At 41.8% G+C, this 27,460-nt stretch overlaps 1 protein-coding gene across 1 annotated transcript; it reads right to left on the bottom strand.

Annotated features, from left to right (window-relative positions):
* Positions 1-2,915: 2,915 nt before the first annotated feature.
* Positions 2,916-13,705, bottom strand: slc46a3 (solute carrier family 46 member 3). Its single transcript, XM_060909459.1, has 6 exons — positions 13,520-13,705; positions 11,387-12,073; positions 10,609-10,855; positions 8,898-8,981; positions 3,613-3,769; positions 2,916-3,087 (listed from the first exon to the last, which is right to left on the bottom strand). Exons 1-6 carry the CDS (start codon positions 13,703-13,705, stop codon positions 2,979-2,981), a joined length of 1,470 nt encoding a protein of 489 aa, XP_060765442.1. The 3' UTR covers positions 2,916-2,978.
* Between the last annotated feature and the right edge of the window lie 13,755 nt (positions 13,706-27,460).

The following is a 27,460-nucleotide window of genomic DNA, read 5'->3' as shown; positions in this document are numbered from 1 at the left end:
TCAATAACCAGTTTAATTATTTTAATATTTGTTACGTTTACAGCTTCTGTATACACAATCATCTCCAAAAGTATTGGAATGGCAAGGCCACTTTTTTTTGTTTTTTGCTATACACTGAAGACATTGAGATGTAAATATCAAGAAATGAAAGCTGAAATTCTATCATCTCATATTCATCTTTTGAACAAACAAAAGAATTGGCCTTGCCATTGTAATACTTTTAGAGGGGACTATATGCTATATATTTTACAAATTACTATGAGGATATACTGGTTATCTGGAGATAAGAGATTTACAGTATGCTACACTGAATTATGATGAGATACAACCCCGATTCCAAAAAAGTTGGGACAAAGTACAAATTGTAAATAAAAACGGAATGCAATGATGTGGAAGTTTCAAAATTCCATATTTTATTCAGAATAGAACATAGATGACATATCAAATGTTTAAACTGAGGAAATGTATCATTTAAAGAGAAAAATTAGGTGATTTTAAATTTCATGACAACAACACATCTCAAAAAAGTTGGGACAAGACCATGTTTACCACTGTGAGACATCCCCTTTTCTCTTTACAACAGTCTGTAAACGTCTGGGGACTGAGGAGACAAGTTGCTCAAGTTTAAGGATAGGAATGTTAACTCATTCTTGTCTAATGTAGGATTCTAGTTGCTCAACTGTCTTAGGTCCTTTTTGTCGTATCTTCTGTTTTATGATGCGCCAAATGTTTTCTATGGGTGAAAGATCTGGACTGCAGGCTGGCCAGTTCAGTACCCGGACCCTTCTTCTACGCAGCCATGATGCTGTAATTGATGCAGTATGTGGTTTGGCATTGTCATGTTGGAAAATGCAAAGTCTTCCCTGAAAGAGACGTCATCTGGATGGGAGCATATGTTGCTCTAGAACCTGGATATGCCTTTCAGCATTGATGGTGTCTTTCCAGATGTGTAAGCTGCCCATGCCATACGCACTAATGCAACCCCATACCATCAGATATGCAGGCTTCTGAACTGAGCGCTGATAACTTGGGTCGTCCTTCTCCTCTTTAGTCCGAATGACACGGCGTCCCTGATTTCCATAAAGAACTTCAAATTTTGATTCGTCTGACCACAGAACAGTTTTCCACTTTGCCACAGTCCATTTTAAATGAGCCTTGGCCCAGAGAAGACGTCTGCGCTTCTGGATCATATTTAGATACAGCTTCTTCTTTGAACTATAGAGTTTTAGCTGGCAACGGAGGATGGCACGGTGAATTGTGTTCACAGATAATGTTCTTTGGAAATATTCCTGAGCCCATTTTGTGATTTCCAATACAGAAGCATGCCTGTATGTGATGCAGTGCCGTCTAAGGGCCCGAAGATCATGGGCACCCAGTATGGTTTTCCGGCCTTGACCCTTACGCACAGAGATTCTTCCAGATTCTCTGAATCTTTTGATGATATTATGCACTGTAGATGATGATATGTTTAAACTCTTTGCAATTTTACACTGTCGAACTCCTTTCTGATATTGCTCCACTATTTGTCGGCGCAGAATTAGGGGGATTGGTGAGCCTCTTCCCATCTTTACTTCTGAGAGCCTCTGCCACTCCAAGATGCTCTTTTTATACCCAGTCATGTTAATGACCTATTGCCAACTGACCTAATGAGTTGCAATTTGGTCCTCCAGCTGTTCCTTTTTTGTACCTTTAACTTTTTCAGCCTCTTATTGCCCCTGTCCCAACTTTTTTGAGATGTGTTGCTGTCATGAAATTTCAAATGAGCCAATACTTGGCATGAAATTTCAAAATGTCTCACTTTCGACATTTGATATGTTGTCTATGTTCTATTGTGAATACAATATCAGTTTTTGAGATTTGTAAATTATTGCATTCCGTTTTTACTTACAATTTGTACTTTGTCCCAACTTTTTTGGAATCGGGGTTGTACATTATTGATCTTACTATGATTAGTACAATATTTAAAAAAAATAATTAGGACAGTACTGTGCAAAAGTCTTAGGCACCCTATTTTTTTCATACATACTTTGTTATAGATTTCTATTTTATGACTTCTACATTATCGAGTCAGTACAAAAACATTTTAGAGTCCAAACATTTGTTTTCCAGCACAAAATTAAATGTTACAGAAAAAAAAAATCTTTGTACCTGAGCAGTATTTTACATACTAAAAGACCACTTTTCAGATTTAAAAAGAAAACACAATGAAGGCTACTGGGTTTTGTGGCAAAATGAAGAAGCGAGTGTGACAGTCAAAGTGTCCAGAAGAACTGTGGCTGGTTCTGCAAGATGTTCAGTAAAACCTACAGCTCATTTCCTTATCAAACTGCACTCACTGTACCTGGCAGTACTATATATATTTTTTTAAAGCAAAGGGTCATCTCACACCAAATATTGACTTTGTTTCATTTATTATGGCTTACTGCTGTTTATAGTAATTTTTTAAATGTTGAAACATTTAATTTCATTATTTTTAAGCCATTTTTGGTCTACAGCATTTCTTTACATGTGCTTGACTTTTGCACAATACTGTATATATTTTAATGTATATAAAACTTCATATCTAATTTGAGTAGCTTGATACATTTTGAAGAACAAGAATAATGCTAGATTTTGATTTCCAACCCCCTCCCTCCCTTCAGCAGTCCCTCCAAAACAGATTAATGTGCATTGCCTGATGGACTGGTTGGGGGGTTGGGGGTGGGTTAGAATCGTGCATCGTTTGTCATATCCAACAACCTCATAACTTCAAAAATAAACTATTTACCCTTCCTTTCATGAAATAGAAGAAACAGTCCACGTATTAATTATTTCAAAATATTCAGTGACACTGTCCATCAATATTATGCCACAATGAAATGAATGACTGAAAGATTTTCAGAGTTTCAGAATCAAGGTCTAAAACATATGGTATTTTAACATCATTAATGCTGTGCTTATGTTCCAAAGTGCAATATATTTTGAGTAACTGTGTTTCATTAATTATGCTGGTGAAGTGTCTCAGGTCCTGTGCTGTCCTCATTGTCATCTTCAGAGGTCAGGATTTTGGACTCCTCCTCCATGTCCAGTCGCAGCCAGAGCATAGCACTAAAGAACATATTTAGAGGAACATTTTGTATGTTGAATACTGATGGATTTCATATGATATTTAACATGGAAGGAATAAAGCATGAAGGAGAGTGTTGTTATGTGGAAAAAAATTATGATTATTATCTCATCTCATCTCATCTCATTATCTCTAGCCGCTTTATCCTGTTCTACAGGGTCGCAGGCAAGCTGGAGCCTATCCCAGCTGACTATGGGCGAAAGTATGATTATTATAATGTATAATAATGTAATAAAGTAATCTAATCATATAATAATACATTTTCTTTTTTTAAATAATTTTTATCTGTTTATTATGAGCCTTAGAAGAAGTATGTTCATATAAACCTGCACTATTATTGGCTGCAGCTACAGAAAAATGAGCAACACCTTCTGAGCACTCTGATTCGAGAATTCAACAGCACTGTTGCATAAGCAAAAACAATGCATGTTAAATAACATTTTTGTACAGAAGGCATGATTACATTTTGAATAAACGAGAAACAGACTTTTGATTTGTTAACTCACCCAATCAGTAATGCTGGTATTAAAGTAAAACCAGCAGCTAGAAGGAATATGAACCCAGGGAACCAGGAGATGGTAGCAGCATAGATGCTACTGAACACTGGGAATGCCACACCCATACTCAACATTTCCACAAAGGCCATACATGCAAACACAGCACCTATAGATGTGGTGTAGAGCGAGATAGAAAGACACATGGATAGCCATCTGGAGAAGTAGCAGATTTCTGTTCTTCCGTGCAAAAATACATAAAAGAAGAAGGAATGGAGCTGACAAAGTCTATCCTTTGCACCAATCTTCTCAGTGCTAAGTCCATATTACATCTCACTGACTGTTGTGGATCAGTACTGATTATTTTATTATTATCTTATGTTATTGGCTTGTTTCTGATATTGAGTTCCAAGGCCAAGCTAATTACAAGTGTCATTTAGTGATTGAGGCCAGATGCCACAAGCAAACATAGTAATTTTGCTTGTAACTGGCATTTTGCAGTTTATAAAAAGATATTTTTCATCGATAACATTTATATTTCCACAGTATGTGAAATACTGACATAAATACTTCATTTATGTCAGTAGTTTATATGATAACTAATTTTGCTATATCGTTAATTTTACAGGTTACAAGCATTTTAAAATCTGCATACTGAATTACACCCTCAATTAAAAAAAAGTTGAAACAATGTTTAATACATAAATAAAAACAGAATGTGATGATTGTTAGTAATGGTGTTGTGAGTCATAACGCCAATCAAACTACAAACGGCTTCCCAAGACTACAATGCCCAAGGTTCACAGCGCCCCCTGTCTCTGTCTTATTGAGTTCAGCTGTCACTCATTTACCATCAATCAGCAACGCCACTAAAGCCTCTCCCTCACACATCTTCAGTGCAAAGTATCGTTCTGTGTCTTTCCAGTCGTACTGAGCCTTTCTAGCCTGCCTCTTAGTTATTGAACCTTTGCTACATTTTCCCATTATCCTCTCCTGTCTGCTCTCTGATATCCTGTTTGCCGATCAACCGACCCCTGCCTGCTTTCTGACGAGTTTGCTTGCTGATTTGGCTATGCTTCCTGTTTGCAACCCCGCTCTCCCCTGCACATACATCCGTGAGTGCCTGCAATCTGACAATGATGTAGAAATCATGGAAACCCTATATTTCATTGTACTTTTTTCAAAGTATAAATATAACATGGCAAATGTTGAAACTGAGATTTTATTGTTTTTTTTTTTAAATATGCTCATTTTGAATTTGATACCAGCAACACGTTTCAAAAAAGTTGGGAGAGGGGGATGTTTATCACTGTGTTGCATCACCGCTTCTTTTAAATAACACTCTGTAAATGTTTGGGAACTGAGGAGACCAGTTGCTGTAGTTTTGAAAGTGAAATGTTCTCTCATTCTTGCCTGATATACAATTTCAGTTGGTCAATGGTTCGGAGTCTTCTTTGTACTTTGCACTTCATAATGTGCCAAATGATTTCAATGGGAGACGGGTCTGGACTGTAGGCAGGTCAGTTTAGCACCTGGACTCTTTTACTATGGAGCCATGCAGTTGTAATATGTGTAGAATGTGTTTTAGTATTGTCTAGTTGAAATAAGCAAGGCCTTCCCTGAAAAAGACATCATCTGGAAGGCAACATGTTGCTCCAAAACCTTTAGATATCATTCAGCATTAATGGTGCCTTCCCAGATGTGTAAGTTAACCATGCCATGTGCAATAATGCCCCCATACCATCACGGGTGTTGGTTTTTGAACTGTCTGCTGATGACAAGCCAGGTGGTCCCTCTCCTCTTTAGTCTGGAGCAGTGTTTCTCAACCTTTTTTCAGTCACGGCACCCTTCAGAAGTATGCAAATTCTCAAGGCACCCCCATATAACATATACGCAGTCACGCTGACCATACGCTGACCCCGGCAGTGACGTTGTGACATGGGAAAGGGGGCCGTGAGACAAATTTTGATGATGCATGAGGCGGCGATGATCTGCATTAGTGTAACTATCATTTTTTGGAATTTTAATTCATTTTAGGGTTGTTTTACAATCAGGGTACGCAAGCTAAAAATCACATTTAACACTTATTATCTTCAATATCAAAAGGCTTGACTAAATAAACTTGGTTGTTTATTGTAGCCCTGTGATAGCTCTATTTACCATGCCAAAAAAATTTGGTGATAACGTTATTTTTGGTGAATGTATGGCAATATGTCATATTTAGCAAAATTACTCGTGTCATTTAGAAAAAGTGCTACTTTGACCACAGGTAGCTCCAAAAGGGATGCACTTAAATCATTCTTTATACCATAAAACAAATATTTGGTTCCATATCATTGGAAACATAGTTAAGTTTTAATGTTGAATGCCAGTAAGTTTTCAGACTATTTTGATCAAATTAGTATGTAATTGTGTCAAAAAATGTCCTCTCCAAGACAGCTAATTTTTCAATATAAAATAACATATCTAAAATGATTATTTTTCATCCTAAAATGTGGTCAAGATATTGGGACATTAATATTAGAGACAACTAACACAAAGCTTACAGCCTTATATTTAAAAGCACTATGGAAGTAGTGGATTCTGAATTGTCAAAAAAAATGTCCTCTCCAAGAATCACTTCATTTGTTTCAACCAGCCCTGCTTAAAGCTACACTTAATCTTCTTTATCTTATAGCAGATTACACAAAACTACCATACACAATGTCAAAAAATTACCTGAAATCTGTTCTTTAACTTGTCCTTCACTTAAAAACTGGTACAAGAACCAGTTTGAATCAATTTGAATTTTGGACCCCTGTGACACAAACTTTGTACCCTGATTGTAAAACAACCCTTTATTTATTTCAATGTTAGAATATATATATTTTTGATGGCACCCCTAATGAAGCCAGACAGCACCCCAGGGTGCCGTGGCACCCTGGTTGAGAAAGGCTGGTCTGGAGCAGTGTTGTTTTTGGCAGCCATTTTTGATTTAGTTTTAGTCTTAGTCTTTTGGACAAAATGCTTATTAGTTTTAGTCACATTTTAGTCAATTCTATCCTTGATAGTTTTGGTCTAGTTTTAGTCGATGAAAACTAAAAGGGTTTTAGTCCAGTTTTAGTCATTCATTTTAGTCGAAAAAATAATTAATTTAAATTAGGCCACTACAGAGATAGGAAATTGTAATCGAGGTTGACAGGTTGTGCATAACATACTCTCTACAGAAACGCTGTCTAGTGTGCATGCTCTCTACAGAAACGCTGTCTAGTGTGCATGCTCTCTACAGAAACGCTGTCTAGTGTGCATGCTCCATTGTTCACAGACTCGTGTTTCTGCCTCTGTTTAACATGTCGCAATGCGCTGATAGAGCACAAACATGTCATGATGAACACACAACTAGAAGATGACCACACTGTCCGTTAATGTAAATATGATGGCCAAACATGCTGCTAACGTTAGAGTAGCCAGGTGTGCTGCTGCTCATTTAGACATATTAAGGCACAGCAACAGGTCTGAAAAGCTACATTTCACCCCATATGTTTCACAGTAACTCAAATATGGGTCAATATGTGACAAAGCATTCAGTTGCTGTCCCACCAAAAATCCCTGCAGGACAAGTTTTACTCATGACATGTTAATTGAATTTAAGTTAGCTTAACTAAGCCAACTTTAGCATGAAGCTAGCGGTCCCATTCATTTTCGCCAGGTCACGGTGTTTTGGAAAACTTCATAGGCAATTCATCAGAGACCGATTGTTGAGTGACATTAACCAAAGTTAGCAAACGTATACATGATTTGTTAACAGGACTTCTTGCAATGTTAACTTACCGTCGCAGAAATAGCAGCATGGTGAGCCTTTAGATGCCTCTTGAGGTTGGTCATATTCTTGCCACATAGTTTATAGCCACAGCGTGTACCTCTGTCTCCCACTACAAGGCATTCTGTTTTATTTTCTGCTGGATTATGTGTAAAGTATGTCCATAAATCATCACGTCTTTTCCGCCCACCAAGTCCTTGTGCTGGTGTTGCCGCCGACATGGTCCATGAACTGTGTGTGGCTGCCCCGGTGTGCACTGTGCCCGTGCATGCCTGGTGGTGGGCGTGACCAAACAAGGACAGGATGCAGGTGCATTGCTGATATTTTCAGCATTTGGCAGACAGATTGCACGCACCACTGGAAGAAACACCATGCATTTTGATAGTCCTATAGCCAACCCACTAACATTTTCATCTCGTCTCGTCAACGAAAACCGATATGTCTCATCATATTTTCGTGATCAAAGAGTTATGTTTAGCTCATCACTGTCTCGTTTTAGTCATGAAAAAAAGGTGTGTTAACAAAATAATTTTGTCATCGTCATCGTTAACAAAAACAACACTGGTCTGGAGGACATAGTGTCCATGATTTCCAAAAAGAATTTAAAATTTCAATTCGTCAGACCACAGGACAATTTTCCACTTCGCCTCAGTCCATCATAAATGAGCTTGGGCCCAGAGAAGGTGGTGGTGTTTCTGGATTCTGGTTATATCTGGTTTTAACTTGCATTTATGAATGCAGTGACAAACTGTGTTCACAGACGATGGTTTTTGAAAGTATTCCTGAGCCCATGCAGCCATTTCCACTACAGAATTGTGTCTGATTTTAATGCAGTGTCGCTTGAGGGCCTAAAGATCACAGGCATCAAATGTTGGTTTTTGGCCTTGTCTTTTGTGACCATGTCTTGTTGATACCAGCCAACAAAGCAATAGCTAAATAAAATTGAGTCATCCTGCAAAGCACTGAAGGGTCTGTCGGTCAGTCCTGTAGGTGGAAAGCCCTCTTTGTGTTGTGGCTACTTCCACTGTTTTGTGGCTGTTTCTGTTTTGTATGTGTTGTCTGAATTTGCAGTAGACATGTTCTCAAATCAAATTGTTGCATGTGCTGTAGGTTAAATTTGTTTATATTATCTATGCTTGCAATCGTTTTCTCAATTTGCAAGATGTTTTGTGATGGAACTATGCGTCGCTGAGTTGATGCATGTGTTTTCTGCATTTGCTAGTGTTGTCTTAATTTGGAAGTGTTGTCTTAATTGGGAAGTTTTGTGGCCTTTCTCGGCCACCATAAGCACCAAATCCTGTAACACTGGAAGTAAGGCGGGACAATTCACCCCAGATCGGACATCAGTCCCTCACAGGGCACCATGTGCACACTCACTCGCCCCTCAGGGCAATTTAGCATAACATCTACCTATCTGCATGATTTTGAACAGTGGGAGGAAACTGGAGAACCTGAAAGAAACCACCAGGAACATGGAGAACATGCAAAACTCTCTTACCTTGTTCAGAGCTCAGCACCAGTTTGGACATCATGGAGCGCATCACAGGAGCAGGCATGATGGACAGGAGTAGAGGAAGTCGCACTGCAAGGACACAGCACATTACTGCTGCACACTTTCTGCATTTCTCATGCTTTGATACAGTTTTCTGTACTGTCCACCTGCTTTTTAAATTAAGTTTATGTATTAGATATGAATCAATAGGACTGTATGAAGCAAAGATATGAGTTTACCTGCACTATTTCCAATGCAACAGGAAAACAAAATTTAAATGGGTATGCAACCTGAACAGGGATACTCAATTAACAACTACTGGTTCCCAGATCCATAGAGAGAGTATGCAAGCCCACTGAGAGTTTATATTACATTGAAATAAAACCAGTGAAATTATTTATCTATAGCCTAAATAATAATTGTTGGATTGTTTATTTTGTCAATCATTTCTGTAGTACATAATAGTTATTGATCCACATTTCCTTTTGACTGGTGAAATATTTTAAACAGTCCTCTATCTCTTGTCATCTCTATGTAAATGGGCCATTGGTAGGCCCAATATGTATACCTGGACCATTAGCCTGTATACAGCAAAATACATTTCTAAAACAATCTTTGGTGAACTTTGAGATATGAAGAGAATATTTCTCGAAAAGTGTTCACTTTGTTAACCAGAACATTATTAAATGGCTCCCAAAAACATAACCTAACCTAATGGGGAACTAAATGAGAATATTAAGGAAACCTTATGAGTTTCCTTAAACAAACAAACCAGTGGTACAAGGGTACAGGCAGCTTTTCTGGAGCAGTAAGTACGTTTTACACCAGAAGCAACAGCAGAAAAAAAACTGAAGGACACTTGGTAGAGTGCATACCTCTGCCAAGCCACATCTTTAGATTAGCATCAAAATCTAATCAACCGTTCCTTAGCCCATGGCTCACCATTCTTCAAAATTTCATCAAAATCCATTCATTACTTTTTGAGTTACACTGGGAACAGGCAAAATAATCCTGGATCCACAAACATAATCGGATTTACATCAAAATCTAATCAGGTGTTCCTTGGCTCATGACCCTTCTTTCCTCAAAATTTCATCAAAATCCATTCACTACTTTTTAAGTTATGTTGGGAGCAGACAAATAAACAAACACACATCTCATGTAATTATCTCTAGCCACTTTATCCTGTTCTACAGGGTCGCAGGCAAGCTGAAGCCTATCCCAGCTGACTACAGGCAAAAGGCGGGGTACACCCTGGACAAGTCGCCAGGTCATCACAGGGCTGACACATAGACACAGACAACCATTCACACTCACATTCACACCTACGGTCAATTTAGAGTCACCAGTTAACCTAACCTGCATGTCTTTGGACTGTGGGGGAAACCGGAGCACCCGGAGGAAACCCACGTAGATACAGGGAGAACATGCAAACTCTGCACAGAAAGGCCCTCGACGGCCACGGGGCTCAAACCCAGACCTTCTTGCTGTGAGGCGACAGCGCTAACTACTACACCACCGTGCCGCCCCACAAACACACATTAAAAAAAAACCCGGAGGCAAAAACATAACCTCCTTCAACAAAGTTGGTGTAGGTAATAAGCTTGGTGTGTGTATCAACCTTACTGGTTAGCATCAAATAAGATTCAAACTTGTTTTTTATGATATCTATCTATCCATCCATCTCCGTTCTCTCTCACTAGTTTCTTTAACTCACCCAGAAACATAAGCAGTGTGGTCTTGGCAAAGGTGGCCATGAAGAAGCCAGTGGCCAGACTCAGTAGTCCAAGCAGGGTGATGTGAGCATCAGGCAACCATCGTGACAGCAATGACACACCAGCAAAACTGCTCAGGTAGATCAGAGTGTTAAGAGCAGATCCGTAGCCAATGAGTACCTCACTCCAACACAGCGGAGGATTCAGCTCATACAGGAGAAAGATGGGCATGGCACCTAATTTGGACATCTGAGGAATAATAACAATACTAACAGCAATAACTCTATTTACAGAAACAATAAAACAATAAAGTAATGCCAAATTATTATCAATAATGACAACTGTGAGATTAAGTACTAAATTAATCAATTTTTTACACTGGCATGACATTTTGCAGCATATAAATAAAACACTACCTTGCTATTTTTGTGTGTTACCCTTGGATTGAGCCAATGAGGCAATAATTGAAAATTATAAAACTGTTTGAATGTGAGATTCATGCTAAGCAATTAGGAGCTTAACCAACAATAAAAATTATTTTAAAAGGTGTGTTCAATATTCTCTACACTACATTTGCTCATTTAACTTCACCACACTTTAATTTTGATGCCATATACAGTATATTTGATTGGAATTGCTTTATTTCAATTCTACACCCTTTTGACTATTTTGCTGTATGAAAGGTATAGTTTGAAACACTATGTGAAGGATGATAGAGGTTTGTGTATCAATCATGAAATCCAAACTAAGAGTGAGATTACTTGGCTATTTTTTGATCACCTTGTAGAAGACAAAGGCACTCAGGATGAGCAGCAGTACTGCATTTCGTCTCCTTGTAGAAGCTGCAAAAAGCAGGTAGACTCCATGAAAGCGCCTGGTCATGACCTGAGGCCTGGCTAGATCAGGAGACTCAGCAACTGCCCTGTGGCTTGAAGAACTCTGGTTAGGGGTCAGATTTTGTACTGAAGGACCCTGAGGCTCTTTCAGAATCCCCAGCACATAAATAAGGGTGAGCAGATGGAGTATGGATGCTGAAAGGAAAGGCCAGCTGAAGCCAGCAGCTTGAATATAGAACCCAGTGCAAAGGGAGCCTAAACCAGACAGGACACCTAGAACCATGTCTAGACGGGCCATTCGAACAGTCTTCTCTCTTTTTCTCTTCTCAGTCAAGTCTTCTCCACAGCAGTCAGCAATGTAAGAGAAACAGCCTCCAATCAGAGTGCTTGTACCCCCAAAAAGCCCAGCAAGGAAAGCAGCACACAGAAGGTAGCTGAAGCTGAGAGAGTATTTGCTCACTATGAAGTAAGTGAATGTGAAGAGAAGACTGCCCACCAAAGGAGGCACCATCGCCACCTTGCGGCCATGAGAGTCACTGTATGACACCAGAAACAGTGAGGAGACCAGACTGGGAAAGAGGAAGGACAGCTCAGTCTGGATGAGGAAGTGAGACGTCTCTCTCTGCACAGCCTGTGACACAACCAAGTGCACTGGATTAGCTTAGACTGTAAAGAGATCAAGTGACTAATAATTACAACACCAAAAGGGCCTGTGTACAATCACTTTGCAGAACTGGTTCTAAATCTGAGCTCATATGGGCACAATAACAAGGGAATTTTGGCTTTGTATTTTTTAAATATCCTAAGAACACATAATATTTACATAATATAGAGGAATTACTCTGGAGTAAACATTCAGAGAATAAATGGATTGAAAGTGCTTGGTATGGGTTGAAGACAAAGATGATGAAAATAAAGGGAAAAACATTTAACATGATTTAATCCATATGGTCTCAACATGAACTCTTAGTTGCATTTAAATAAATAAATAAATAAATGGTTAGGTTTGTGTTATCGGTCTTGCCTTAAAAATTATTCAAATGAAATCCGACCACGTTGTCCTTGTTTGTTTGGATTTAAATGATTTTAAAATTAGATTAAGTGACAAAAACTCAACTTTTTTTGTTTTGAAATGTCCATATTACATTGAAATGTCCTGTTACATTGACAACTGTTGTTTATCCATTTTGTAAGCAGTTCTTGGACATGAATTTTTGCTTAAAGTGGCATTCCACCATTGGATGTATTTTTTTGGCATAAAATACAATATATTTTATGACAACATGACTAGACAGAGAAATCTTTTAGCTTCAAAATGATATATCAAACATAATTTTTTGACAATGACAAGTATATTAATTTTGCGACCAAAGTCACCTACCCTTTTAATTTCCGCGCGGTAGTGAAACGTGATGTCATCGGCAGGTTCCCCTTCTTGTGTACCACGTGTCGGTCTATTTTTAGACCAGGAAACCCCCAAAGTGAGAGAGTCATTTCTCCTCGTATATGGGGGCCAAAAAAATTGCGAAAAATTTTGAGTTAATCTTTCAGTTAGCTAGATTTATTGGTATTAGCTAGATTTATTGGTATTATTTTTATCGCGTTCTATCCGCCATTGCTGATAATATGTGCCACGTGACGTGGTACACAAGAAGGGGAACCTGCCGATGACATCACGTTTCACTACCACGCGGAAATTAAAAGGGTAGGTGACTTTGGTCGCAAAATTAATATACTTGTCGTTGTCAAAAAATTATGTTTGATATATCATTTTGAAGCTAAAAGATTTCTCTGTCTAGTCATGTTGTCATAAAATATATTGTATTTTATGCCAAAAAAATACATCCAATGGTGGAATGCCACTTTAAGTTGGCTTTCCATTTGAACTTTTTATTTACTTGTTCTTTATATATGTCTATTTTGATGTCTAAAATGTTGTACTGTTGTTATACTGTCGACCGTATAACGGTGCAAACCCCGTTCATCTTTTACCGATATACTATATAAAAAAGTTTCCAAAGCGACAAAGTAATCTTTAGATGACAGGGAAAGCCTTAGGGCTGTGTGTGAATCCTACCTGATGAATACTCAGATTGGTGTAGTTGTTGGAGCAGTGAGACTGGTTTATATTGATAGGGAATGGAGAACCATTCAACTGTTCCCATAGTCTTCTGTAGACATACTGCTGTAGTAGCGGGTAGGTCATAAACGTAGCAAAGGCATGCAAACCCACCACAGGCTCGATCACAGTCACACACCCCATCTCACCTCCTGCTTTGCAGTCCCGTACTGTGGATTCAGGGCTATCTGTGGAGTCTCTGTTTCATATTCAACTACAGTACCTACAAATGTTTACTAAACTTTAAATCTTAATTGAGAAAATACATCAAAATCTTCAAACTTAATGTAGGAACATAGGAAATTAGATTGAGCCAGTTAAGTAAGTTGTATCTGACAATAAAACATACCAGGAGAACATTATAGAAACATGTGATTCTTACCTGATGAAACTAGAATGTGATGCATTTCCACTCATTTCCAGTTCGGTTATTTCTTTACCATATCCTTTCCCTCAATATTTAATTCATATCAAAACTAGAACCTGTATTTGTTCTGCTTTTATTCCTTATTCCCGTGTGATAGATGATTGGATTTTTAAACAGATGAGCACCTAAAGTGAACAGGAGCACTGAAGCTCTGTTGACACGCTGTTTGTAGAGGAAAGTAATCCCCAAAGAAATATTCCTCTGTGTATGTGCTTTTGCGTGTGTTGTGTGATCACCAGAGGATGAGAGGTGAAATGAGGTATGCTGACTTACAAAATGATTCAGCATAAAGGGTAAGTAAAAGGTAGCTATAGACACTGAGAATTCATTCATAAGCCTTGCATAAATCTTTTATCAAGTAATTTGTCAGAAAATGTGTCACTTTATTTGCATCTCATCACCGTCATCTACTCATGCTGTACAACAATTTTACTATTTGGTACAATATCCTTTTCATTGGCAAGTATTTTCTTATTCATTTCTCATTCTGGGGCGGCACGGTGGTGTAGTGGTTAGCGCTGTCGCCTCACAGCAAGAAGGTCCTGGGTTCGAGCCCCGGGGCCGGCAAGGGCCTTTCTGTGTGGAGTTTGCATGTTCTCCCCGTGTCTGCATGGGTTTCCTCCGGGTGCTCTGGTTTCCCCCACAGTCCAAAGACATGCAGGTTAGGTTAACTGGTGACTCTAATTTGAACGTAGGTGTGAGTATGAATGGTTGTCTGTGTCTATGTGTCAGCCCTGTGATGACCTGGCGACTTGTCCAGGGTGTACCCCGCCTTTCGCCTGTAGTCAGCTGGGATAGGCTCCAGCTTGCCTGCGACCCTGTAGAAGGATAAAGCGGCTAGAGATAATGAGATGAGATGAGATTTCTCATTCTCATAATTGTTGTGTACAATTATGTTCATAGCCTGTGGTCTTTTTTTTTTTGGTCATTTATTGGTTACTTTACATGCATACTCCATCCTCATTAGTCATGTTAGGCTATGCAACAACATTCACTACCTGATGCAATACAGTGTCTTGTAAAAGTATTCATCCCCCTTTGTGTTTGTCCTGTTTTGTCGCATTATAAGCTGGAATTAAAATGGATTTTTTGGGGGGTTAGCACCATTTGATTTACATAACATGCCTACAACTTTAAATGTAAAAATTGTTGTTTTATTGTGACACAAACAATAATTAAGATGAAAAAAAACAACAACCTAGAAATCTGGAGTGTGCATAGGTATTACATCCCCACCCCACCCCACCCCACCCCACCCCAAAGTCAATACTTTGTAGAGCCACCTTTTGCTGCAATTACAGCTGCAAGTCTTTTGGAGTATGTCTCTATTAGCTTAGCACATCGAGCCACTGGGATTTTTGCCCATTCCACAAGGCAAAACTGCTCCAACCCCTTCAGGTTAGATGGGTTGCGTTGGTGTACGGCAATCTTCAAGTTATGCCACAGATTCTCAATTGAATTGAGGTCTGGGCTTTGACTAGGTCATTCCAAGACATTTAAATGTTTCCCTTTAAACCACTTCAGTGTAGCTTTAGCAGTATGTTTAGAGTCATTGGCCTGCTGGAACGTGAACCTTCGTCCCAGTCTGAAACCTCTGGCTGACTCAAACAAGTTTTCCTCCAGAATTGCCCTGTATTTAGTGCCATCCATCTTTCCTTCAGTCCTGACCAGCTTGTCTATCCCTGCAGATGAAAAATATCTCCACAGCATGATGCTACCACCACCATGCTTCACTGTAGGAATGGTGTTCTCAGGGTGTTGGGTTTGTACCACACATACAGTAGCATTTCCCACGATGGCCAAAAAGTTCAATTTTACTCTCATTTGACCAGAGAATCTTCTTCCATGTTTTTGGGGAGTCTGCCACATGCTGTTGGACAAACTCCAAATGTGTTTCTTAAGCAATGACTTTTTTCTGGCCACTCTTCCATAAAGCTCCAGTCTGTGGAGTGTATGGCTTAAAGTGGTCCTATGGACAGGTACTCCCATCTCCACTGTGGATCTTTGCAGCTCAATCAGCGTTATCGTTGGTGTCTTTGTTGCATCTCTGATTAATGCCCTCCTTGCCTGGTCTGTGAGTTTTGGTGGATGGCCTTCTCTTGTCAGGTTTGTAGTGGTGCCATATTTTTTACATTTTGCTATAATGGTGCTCTCTGGGATATTCAAATTTTGGGATATTTTTTATAACCCAACCCTGATCTATACTTCTTCACAACTTTGTCTCTGACCTGTTTGTAGTGCTCCTTGGTTTTCATGTTGCTTGCTTAGTAGCGTTGCAGAGTTAGGGTCCTTCCAGAACAGGTTGATTTATATAGACAGCATGTGACAGATCAAGTGACATTTTGATTGCACACAGGTGGATCTTAATCAACTAATTATGTGACTTATGAAGTGAATTGGTTGGACCAGCTCTTATTTAGGGGTTTCATATGAACGGGGGTGAATACTTATCAACACTCCAGATTTCTGTTTTTTCATCTTTTTCAATTATTGTTTGTGTCGCAATAAAACAACAATCTGCACCTTGAAAGCTGTAGGCATGTTGTGTAAATTGAATGGTGCTAACCGTCCAAAAATCCATTTTAATTCCAACTTGTAATGCGACAAAACAGGACAAACACCAAGGGGGATGAATACTTTTTCAAGGCACTGTATTTCTATTTCAGTTGCCAGTATTTTATTTGTGCGATATTTCTATTTCAGCTGAAGTATTAGTTTTATTTAAGTTCCATTCTTATTTTGCTGTGTACATTACATACATGGCCCATGTTTTTACTTTTTTTTTTTTTTACTTTTTTTTATTCATAGATATACATTTTTCCTATTGCTTTTTGTTTGTTTGTTTGTTTTATTTTTTGTTACTGTCTATTCCTGACTCTTTTCTATCTGTGAGCTGCTGAAACATGTACATTTCCCCACTGAGGGATGAATGAAGTTTAATCTTATCTTAAGTAATGTGGAAAGATGATTTACAGAAAGCTTATGTTAAAACAGGTGAAGAGATTTTGCATGTAATTTTCATGTATTGTTTCTCATTTCTTTAATTCTACATCCTTGGTTCAACTCTTTTGTTTTCTTTCCTCACATCTTATCTCCTTCCCCTAAGGATAAGAGAAGCGGATGCAAGACTACATCAAGGGAAATGCCAAATAAAATACTCTTAATTACTGAAATGTAAAATCCATCACTTATTGATCAACTATAACCAGGCTACACTGCCTGTTTCTGTCCATAATGAAGAGACAAATAAAATTAGTTGCTTACTAAATAACATTCTAATAGAAGGAGAAGGAACCTTTATTTGTCACATGCACACTTCAAGCACAGTGAAATTCATCCTCTGCATTTAACCCATTTGAAGCAGTGAACACACCCAGAGCAGTGGGCAGCCACACTAGAGCGCCCAGGGAACAGTCAGGGGTTAGGTACCTTGCTCAAGGGCACCTCAGCCCAAGGCCACCCCACATTAACCTAACTGCATTTCTTTGGACTGTAGGGGAAACCGGAGCACCCGGAGGAAACCCACACAGATACAGGGAGAACATGCAAACTCCACACAGAAAGGCCTTCGCCGGGTTCGAACCCAGAACCTTCTTGCTGTGAGGCAACTGTGCTAAGCACTACACCACCGTGCGTGCCACCCGCATTTCAGATGTGATGATGTTTTTATAATGTTTTAATAACTGTTGTGTTTCTTCTTTCATAAAGGTGAATTTTATGTGGAAACATCCATCATCTTTCTGAGCTTGTTAGGGCTTTGCTGGGATTCAAACCCAGGTCGCTGGTGTGATAATCCAGCAAACCCCCACTAGGCCACCAGGGGGATGACTCAAGTGCTGAGGCATGAGGCGAAGGTAAAGTATCAAAAAACAGTTTATTTACAATATTTACAATCTGATGGAAAAAACAAAAAGAAAATCCAAAAGCTCAGAAGATAAACAAAAATAAAAATATCCAAAGGTTTCAAAGTCCAAAAACAAAAGGAAAGGCAAAATGCTGAACGCTCAGAAGATCAAAAAGTACAAAGTCCAAAGAAAGCAAAAATATCAAAAACACAAGGGCACAGGCAAGATACGTGGGACAGAGGAAACTAGCACTAGACAACATAGCATAAAGACTCTGTGACAAGGGAACAAACAGAGGGGTATTTATACACAAACTAATTAAGGAACGGGCGGGGCAGGAAACAGGCAATCAAGACAAACACAGTGGTGGCCTCTAGAGGCCAAAACAAACATGACAAGATAAACATAACAGCAGCCTCTAGAGGCCAAAACAGTCCCAGTTCTAACAGGCCCCCCAGGAGCGTCTCCTGACGTTCCCAGGGCAATCCGGATGGGCTGAATGGAAGTCCCTACAAAGTCCTTTATCTAAAATGTCCCGGGCGGGGACCCAACAGCGTTCCTCAGGGCCATAGCCCTCCCAGTCTACCAGATATTGAAGCCCGCCGCGGACCCGGCGGGAGTCAAGCAGGCGATGCACAGTGAACACAGTCTGACCCTGGAAGATGCGGGGGGGGTGGGGGATTCCTAGGGGCAGGGGCATACGTGGACGTCAGTACGGGCTGCAACAGGGAAACATGGAATGTGGGGTTGATCCTCAGAGTCCGGGGCAACTGGAGCCGGTAGGCGACAGGGTTCACCCTGCGCACCACCTTGAAGGGGCCAATGTAGCGAGGAGCAAGCTTGCGGTTCTCCACCCGCAGCAGAAGGTCCTTGGTGGACAGCCAAACCTGCTGCCCAGGGCGGAAAGCGTGGGCAGGTCTTCTATGGCGGTTGGCCTGAGTCTGGTTGGTTCTGGGGGTCTGGATGAGGGTCCTCCTGACCTTGCTCCAGGTCTTGCGACACCGTCTCACATATTGGTTGACCGAGGGCACCCCCGCGTCCTCCTCCTGGTCCAGGAACAGAGGTGGCTGGAACCCGAATTGGCACTGGAATGGTGACAGCTTGGTGGCCGATGACTGCAGGGTGTTGTGGGTGTACTCTGCCCATGGCAGCCAGGTGCTCCACGATGTCGGGTTATCCATAGTCAGGCCTCGCAGGGTGGTTTTCAGGTCCTGGTTCAGCCTCTCCGTCTGGCCATTGGACTGTGGGTGGAACCCAGAGGAGAGGCTGGCAGTGGCTCCGATGAGCTTGCAAAACCCGTGCCACACTCGGGAGGAGAACTGAGGCCCCCGGTCAGAGACGATATCCTGTGGGAGACCAAAGACTCGGAAGACGTGATTGAATATTAGTTTAGCTGTTTCAAGGGCAGAAGGGAGCTTGCACAGTGGTATAAAGCGGCAGGCCTTGGAGAATCTGTCAACTATGACCAAAATGACAGTGTTACCTTGTGACTCAGGGACACCCGTGATGAAGTCGACTGCCACGTGGGACTAGGGACGCCGGGGAATGGTCAGAGGATGCAGGAGGCCCTGGGGATGCTGTCATGGGTTCTTGCTTCTGGTGCATACCTCGCAGGAAAGGACGAATGACCTCACTTCCTTCTCCATGCTTGGCCACCAGAAGCGTCTTCTCAAAAAGTCCAGGGTCCTTCGAGCTCCTGGGTGGGCGGTGAGAGGGGATGAGTGACCCCACTGGAGAACCTTGGCCCGGGCTTGATGTGGGATGTACAAGAGGCCCGGTGGCCCCGTCCCAGGACCAGGGTCCTGGCGTTGGGCTCGTCGGACGGCCTCCTCAATACCCCAGCGGACAGGGGCCACAAACCAGGACACAGGGATAATAGGCCCAACTTCGGTCTCCCTGTTGGTGGGAGCGAACAGCCTGGAAAGCGCGTCAGGTTTGGTGTTTTTGGAGCCGGGGCGGTATGATAGGGTAAAGTCGAACCGACTGAAAAACAAGGCCCACCTAGCCTGTCGTGGATTGAGTCTCTTTGCTTGCTGGAGGTACTCCAGGTTCTTGTGGTCCGTCCAGACCAAAAATGGATGTTGCGCTTCCTCCAGCCAGTGGCTCCACTCCTCAAGGGCCAGTTTAACTGCTAGCAGTTCTCAATCCCCCACGTCATACTGGGACTCCGCAGAACTCAGGCGGTGGGAGAAGTATGCGCAGGGGTGCAACCTTCCTTCCGAGCGTTGAGAGAGGACCACGCCGACGCCGCTGTCCGAGGCGTCCACCTCGACGATGAAGGGTTGCGAAGGGTCCGGGAGGACCAGAATGGGTGCCGTGCAGAAGCGGTGTTTGAGGTCTTTGAACGCCTTTTCTGCCTGAGGAGACCAGACATACGGTCCACCTGTCCCTTTTGTGAGGTCCGATATGGGCGCTGCTACAGAACTAAAGTTCCTGATAAACTTGCAGTAGAAGTTAGCAAATCCTAAGAACCACTGAACCTCTTTGACGGACTTGGGGGTGGGCCAGTCCCAGACGGCCAGGGTCTTGGCTGGATCCATCTGGAGTTGGCCTGTCTGTACAATAAAACCCAGAAAGGAGAGCTTGGGAACATGAAATTCGCATTTCTGGGCCTTAGCGAACAGATTGTTCTGTAGCAGCCTCTGGAGAACCTGGCGGACATGGTGGCGGTGCTCCTGCATGGTCTTGGAAAAGATTAGGATGTCGTCGAGGTAGACAAAAACGTACTGGTTAATCATGTCCCTCAAGACGTTGTTGATTAGTGCCTGAAAAACAGCTGGTGCGTTGGTGAGTCCGAAGGGCATCATCTGGTACTCGTAGTGCCCAGATGGGGTGTTAAAGGCAGTCTTCCACTCGTCTCCCTGTCAGATACGGATGAGGTGGTATGCGTTCCGTAAGTCCAATTTAGTGAAGACAGTGGCGCCTTGGAGCAGATCGAACGCTGTGGACATCAGCGGAAGGGGATAGCGGTTGCGCACGGTGATCTTGTTCAGGCCCCTATAGTCAATACACGGTCGGAGCCCCCCATCCTTCTTGCCGACAAAGAAGAAGCCGGCACCAGCAGGTGAAGTGGAGGGTCGAATGAACCCAGAGACCAGGGCTTCCTTGATGTATTCCTCCATGGCCTTGTGTTCTGGCTGAGAGAAGGAGAACAGTCGGCCCCGAGGAGGAGTAGTCCCAGGGAGCAAGTCGATGGCACAGTCGTAGGCGCGGTGCGGAGGAAGAACGGCGGCCCTGCTCTTGCTAAAAACCTCTTTGAGATCCCAGTACTCTGTGGGAACTTGAGATAACTCGGTGAGATCAGGAGGCTCGGCAGGAGACACAGGAGAGCTAGAGAGCAGACAAGAGGCATGGCATGCAGGACCCCATTCCACAACCTGGCTTGTTACCCAGTCTATGCGAGGGTTGTGGCGAGTAAGCCAAGGAAGGCCTAGAATAACTGGGAACTCAGGTGAATGAATAAGGTGCAGGGATATTTCTTCTTTGTGACCTTGAGACTGGAGAAAGACTGGAGAAGTAACTTGGGTGACTCTTCCATCACCTAAAGCTTGGCCATCCAGGGCAGACACAGACAGTGGGACTTCAAGAGGCGCAGTCAGGACATTGATACTTTGGGCGAAGTGGATATCCATAAAGTTTCCAGCTGCCCCGGAGTCTAACAAGGCCTGGCAAGAGTGGACGGACTCACCCCAGGAGATGGAAACCGGGATGTAGCTTCCTTGGCCAGGAAGTCCGGGAGAGAGGGTAGGCCCCGTCAAAACCCTCCCTCGGCTGGACGGGGTGGTCCTTTTCCCGAGAGCTCAGGACATGATGCTTGGAAGTGACCAGGCTTGCCACAGTAGATGCAGCACTTGTCCCTCCTTTTGCGCTCCCTCTCAGATGCGGAGAGGTGAGTACGGCCCACTTGCATGGGTTCTGGACAGTCACTGGAGGAGGTAGACGGGCTCCATGTTGAGGCAGTGAGGCCGGGGAGACTCAGGACTTGGCGGCGTTCTCTAATCCTGTTGTCCAGACGAATGGCATGAGAAATCAGTGTTTCGAGGTCACTTGGGCATCCGATAGAGGCCAGACCGTCTTTGATGAGGTCAGACAGACCACGGTGAAAGGCTGAAACCAGGGCAGTCTCGTTCCATCCACTTACTGCTGCGAGCGTCCGGAACGAGATGGCATAGTCTGTGACGTTTCCTCCTTGCCGGATGGACATGAGCTTTCTGGCTGCGTCTTTCCTGATGTCTGCTTGATCGAAGACATGAAGCATCTCCTCCGTAAACAGCTGGAAATCAGAGCACTCGGGTCCCTGTCTCTGCCAGATGGCTGTTGCCCAAGCTCATGCCTTACCAGCTAACAAGGTTATCACGAAGGCAATCTTGCAGCGATCCGTAGTGTAGGTGGTAGGCTGGAGCTCAAAGGTGAGTTGGCACTGGGTAAGGAACTCCCGACACTCACTGTGCTTGCCGTCATACCTCTGTGGTGCAAGAAGGCTGGGTTCGCAAGGTGAAGGAGGCAGCATGGCAGGAGGCACTGGAGCAGGAGCAGATGGTGGAGCAGGAACAGAATCAGGTGGAGGAGATGGGGGCAGAGAAGTCAGCTGTGCCAGGGTTTTCCCAATTTGCTGAAGCAGTACCTCATGGCGAGCAAGGGTCTCACGTTGGCTTGCAAGAGTCTGTCCATGAGTGTCCATGGTGGATCCAAGGCATGTTAACACGGCCATCATCCTGAAGCTTAGCCAGGTAGACAGTTGAAGAAGCCTCTGCTGAGTCGGTCATGACGGAGTCTTTCTGTTAGGGTTTTGCTGGGATTCGAACCCGGGTCGCTGGTGTGATAATCCAGCAAACCCCCACTAGGCCACCAGGGATGACTCAAGTGCAGAGGCGTGAGGCGAAGGTAGAGTATCAAAAAACAGTTTATTTACAATCCGATGGAGGGGGGCACGGTGGTGTAGTGGTTAGCGCTGTCGCCTCACAATAAGAAGGTCTGGGTTCGAGCCCCGGGGCCGGCGAGGGCCTTTCTGTGTGGAGTTTGCATGTTCTCCCCGTGTCTGCGTGGGTTTCCTCCGGGTGCTCCGGTTTCCCCCACAGTCCAATGCAGGTTAGGTTAACTGGTGACTCTAAATTGACCGTAGGTGTGAATGTGAGTGTGAATGGTTGTCTGTGTCTATGTGTCAGCCCTGTGATGACCTGGCGACTTGTCCAGGGTGTACCCCGCCTTTCGCCCGTAGTCAGCTGGGATAGGCTCCAGCTTGTCTGCGACCCTGTAGAAGGATAAAGCGGCTAGAGATAATGAGATGAGACAATCCGATGGAAAAAACAAAAAGAAAATCCAAAAGCTCAGAAGATAAACAAAAATAAAAATATCCAAAGGTTTCAAAGTCCAAAAACAAAAGGAAATGCAAAATGCTGAATGCTCAGAAGATCAAAAAGTACAAAGTCCAAAGAAAGCAAAAATATCAAAAACACAAGGGCACAGGCAAGATACGTGGGACAGAGGAAACTAGCACTAGACAACATAGCATAAAGACTCCGTGACAAGGGAACAAACAGAGGGGTATTTATACACAAACTAATTAAGGAACAGGGCAGGGCAGGAAACAGGCAATCAAGACAAACACAGTGGCGGCCTCTAGAGGCCAAAACAAACATGACAAGATAAACATAACAGCGGCCTCTAGAGGCCAAAACAGTCCCAGTCCTAACAGAGCTTTTAAAGAAGAATTAAAAGCATTTCAGATGTCCATCCATCCATTACCGCTTATCCTGTACAGGGTCACAGGTAAGCTGGAGCCTATCACAGCTGGCTATGGGCAAGAGGTGGGGTACACCCTGGACAATTCGCCAGATCATCACAGGGCTGACAAACAACCATTCATACCTACGGTCAATTTAGAGCCACCAATTAACCTAACCTGCATGTCTTTGGACTGTGGGGGAAACCAGAGCACTCGAAAGAAACCCACACAAACACAGGGAGAACATGCAAACTGCACACAGAAAGACCCTCATCAACCACTGGGCTCGAACCCAGGACCTTCTTGCTGTGAGGCGATAGTGCTAAGTAACCACTACACCACCATGCCACCCGCATTTCAAATGTGATGTTTTTTTTATTTAAAAAAAATTTAGTGTTACCATATATAACTGTCCCTTTATTTTTGTGCAGTAATTAAATCTTCTGGAGCTCTTGTCACTGAATTGCTATTCTTTGTATATGTCGTCTTTAATGTTAAGAGGATAAATTAAAAGAATGAATATCGCACGTTGTTATTTCTTGCACAATAAACACACTCCGACCCTTTTTCAACATTTTTAACAACTGTAATATTTTATTTAATATTCACCCCTCCCAAAGTGCATACAAATGTTTGGAGATATAAATACTTTCCATTCCTTAAGATTAATAACAACTAAGCTACAGTTACAGACACAGTTACAGTGTTAACCATCACAAAAGAAAGATTAAAAAAGCACATACACAGAAGAGAGATGATCTGCGCAGACAAACATGCACTGCTTATTCCTATGACACAATAAATATTATGTACACAAGCAGCCATAAATTCCAGTCACCCGAAGAAAGAGGCAGAATGGAAGAAAACAATGATGGTGAGATTTTCCACAAACATGGTGAGATTTTCCAAACTGCCTGTGTGCAGTGATGGTTTTGTTCTTAGTGAGATTTGAGATTAAGTTCTGGAGAAAAGCTTCAGTCCCTGATCCAGTTTGAACCATTCATGCAGTAGCACAGAGTTATCAGTAGCTGTCAGAAACTGAGGTAATTAACCCCTTAAACTCTTGGCTTATTAATCAGTTATATATGTCACGAAGCATACTGTTCAGTAACTACTATGAATTGTGCAGTAACTACAGTACAACTAATGTGAAAAGTGAGGAATATGTTTGTATATACCAACATGTCCTGGAGTTTAAGGGGTTAAAAAATCATTCAATTTTAGTCTTTAGATCATATAACTTTTATAGCTGTACACAATATTTTGTAATATTAGTATTATAAAGTTCTGTCTAGGTGAAGCTCAAATGCCAGAACATCAGGATGTTACTAAAGTGCAAATCAGGATGTTCTGAAAGGGAATCTTTGGGTAATATTAGTAATATTTGTATATTTGTAAGATTTCACATCACAGCTTGGTTGGTTCGAAGGTAGAAAAGTTTCTTTGTTCAATACTGATATTTTGAATCACTCATTAATGTCCAGTTACATACATATATATATATATATATATATATATATATCATTCTCATTATCTCTCGCCGCTTTATCCTGTTTATATATATATATATATATATATATATATATATATATATATATATATATATATATATATATATATACACACACACAAAACCCTAATTCCAAAAGAGTTGGGACGCTGTGTAAAATGTAAATAAAAACAGAATGCAATGATTTACAAATCTCATAAACCCATATATTTTTCACAATAGAACATAGACAACATATCACTGAGAAAATGTATCATTTTAAGAAAGAAATAAGGTCATTTTAAATTTCATGGCAGCAACACGTCTCAAAAAAGTTGGGACGGGGCATGTTTACCACTGTGTAGCATCTCCTCTTCTTTTAACAATAGTCCATAATCATCTGGCAACTGAGGAGACCAATTGCTGTAGTTTTGAAAGAGAAATGTTGTCCCATTCTTACCTGATATACAGTTTCAGTTGCTCAACTGATTGGAGTCTCCTTTGTCAAATTTTCGCTTCATAATGCACCAAATGTTTTAAATGGGAGACAGGTCTGAACTGCAGGCAGGCCAGTTTAACACCCAGACTCTTTTACTATGGAGCCATAAGGTTTTAATTATGTGCAGAAAGCGGTTTGGCATTGTCTTGCTGAAAGAAGGAAAGCCTTTCCTAAAAAAAGATTTTGTCTGGATGGCAGCATGTTGCTCTGAAATGTGTATCTATCATTCAGCAATAATGATGCCTTCCCAAATGTACAAGCTACTCATGTCATATGCACTAATGCACCCTCATACCATCACAGATGCTGGCTTTTGAACTGTGCACTGATAACAAGCTGGATGGTCTCCTCTCCTCTTTAGGCCGGTGGAAGTGGTGTCCATGGTTTCCAAAATGAATTTCAAATTTTGATTTGTCTGACCACAGAATGGTTTTCCACTTTGCCTCAGTCCATTTTAAATGAGTTTTGGCCCAGAGAAGACGGCGGTGTTTCTGGATCATGTTCACATATAGCTTCTTCTTTGCATACTAGCGCTAGCACCTGCATTTGTGGATGGCACGGTGAACTGTGTTCACAGACAGTGATTTCTGGAAATGTTCTTGAGCCCATTCAGTGACTTCCATTACAGAATCATGTCTGCTTTTAATGCAGTGCTGCCTGAGGACCCAAAGATCACAGACATCCAGTATTGATTTTTGGCCTTGTCCCTTGCGCACAGAGATTTCGTCTGATTCTCAGAATCTTTTGATTATATTATATACTGTAGATAATGAGATATTGAAAGTCTTCAGAATTTTACATTGAGGAACATTATTCTGAAATTGTTCCACAATTTGTAGACACAGTCTTTCACAGATTGATGAACTTCTGCCCATCTTTACTTCTGAGAGACTCAGCCTCTCTAAGATGCTCTTTTTATACCTAGTCATGTTACTGACCTGTTGTCAGTTAACCTAATTAGTTGCAAAATGTTCCTCCAGCTGTTTCTTTTTAGTACTACTTTTCCAGCTTTTTGTTGCCCCCTGTCGCAACTTTTTTGAGACGTGTTGCTGCCATCAAATTCAAAATGAGCATATATTTTTCATGAAATAGTAAAATGTCTCAGTTTAAACATTTCATGTTGTCTATGTTCTATTGTGAAAAAAATATGGGTTTATGAGATTTGCAAATCATTGCATTCTGTTTTTATTTACATTTTACACAGTGTCCCAACTTTTTTGGAATTGGAGTTGCACAGTGTCTTGCAAAAGTATCCATCCCCTTTGGTCTTTGTCCTGTTTTGCTGCATTACAAGCTGGAATTAAAATGGATTTTTGGGGGTGTTAGCACCATTTGATTTACATAACATGCCTACCACTTTAAATGTGAAAATTGCTGTTTTATTGTGACACAAACAATAATTAAGATGAAAAAAAAAACAGAAATCTGGAGTGTGCATAGGTATTTACCTCCCCCAAAGTCAATAATTTGTAGAGCCACTTTTTGCTGCAATTACAGCTGCAAGTCTCTTGGGGTATGTCTCTATTAGCTTAGCACATTGAGCCACTGGGATTTTTGCCCATTCCACAAGGCAAAACTGCTCCAACTCCTTCAGGTTAGATGGGTTGCGTTGGTGTACAACAATCTTCAAGTTATGCCACAGATTCTCAATTGGATTGAGGTCTGGGCTTTGATTAGGCCATTCCAAGACATTTAAATGTTTCCCTATAAACCACTCCAGTGTAGCTTTAGCAGTATGTTTAGGGTCATTGTCCCACTGGAATGTGAACCTTTGTCTCAGTCTGAAACCTCTGGCTGACTCAAACAGGTTTTCCTCCAGAATTGCCCTGTATTTAGTGCCATCCATCTGTCCCTGCAGATGAAAACTATCCCCACAGCATGATGCTGCCACCACCATGCTTCACTGTAGGAATG

Source organism: Neoarius graeffei, chromosome 25 (assembly GCF_027579695.1).
Source record: "Neoarius graeffei isolate fNeoGra1 chromosome 25, fNeoGra1.pri, whole genome shotgun sequence".
Lineage (NCBI taxonomy): Eukaryota > Metazoa > Chordata > Actinopteri > Siluriformes > Ariidae > Neoarius > Neoarius graeffei.
Note: the sequence above shows the minus strand (reverse complement) of the source record. Positions and strands in the feature narration are given on the sequence as shown.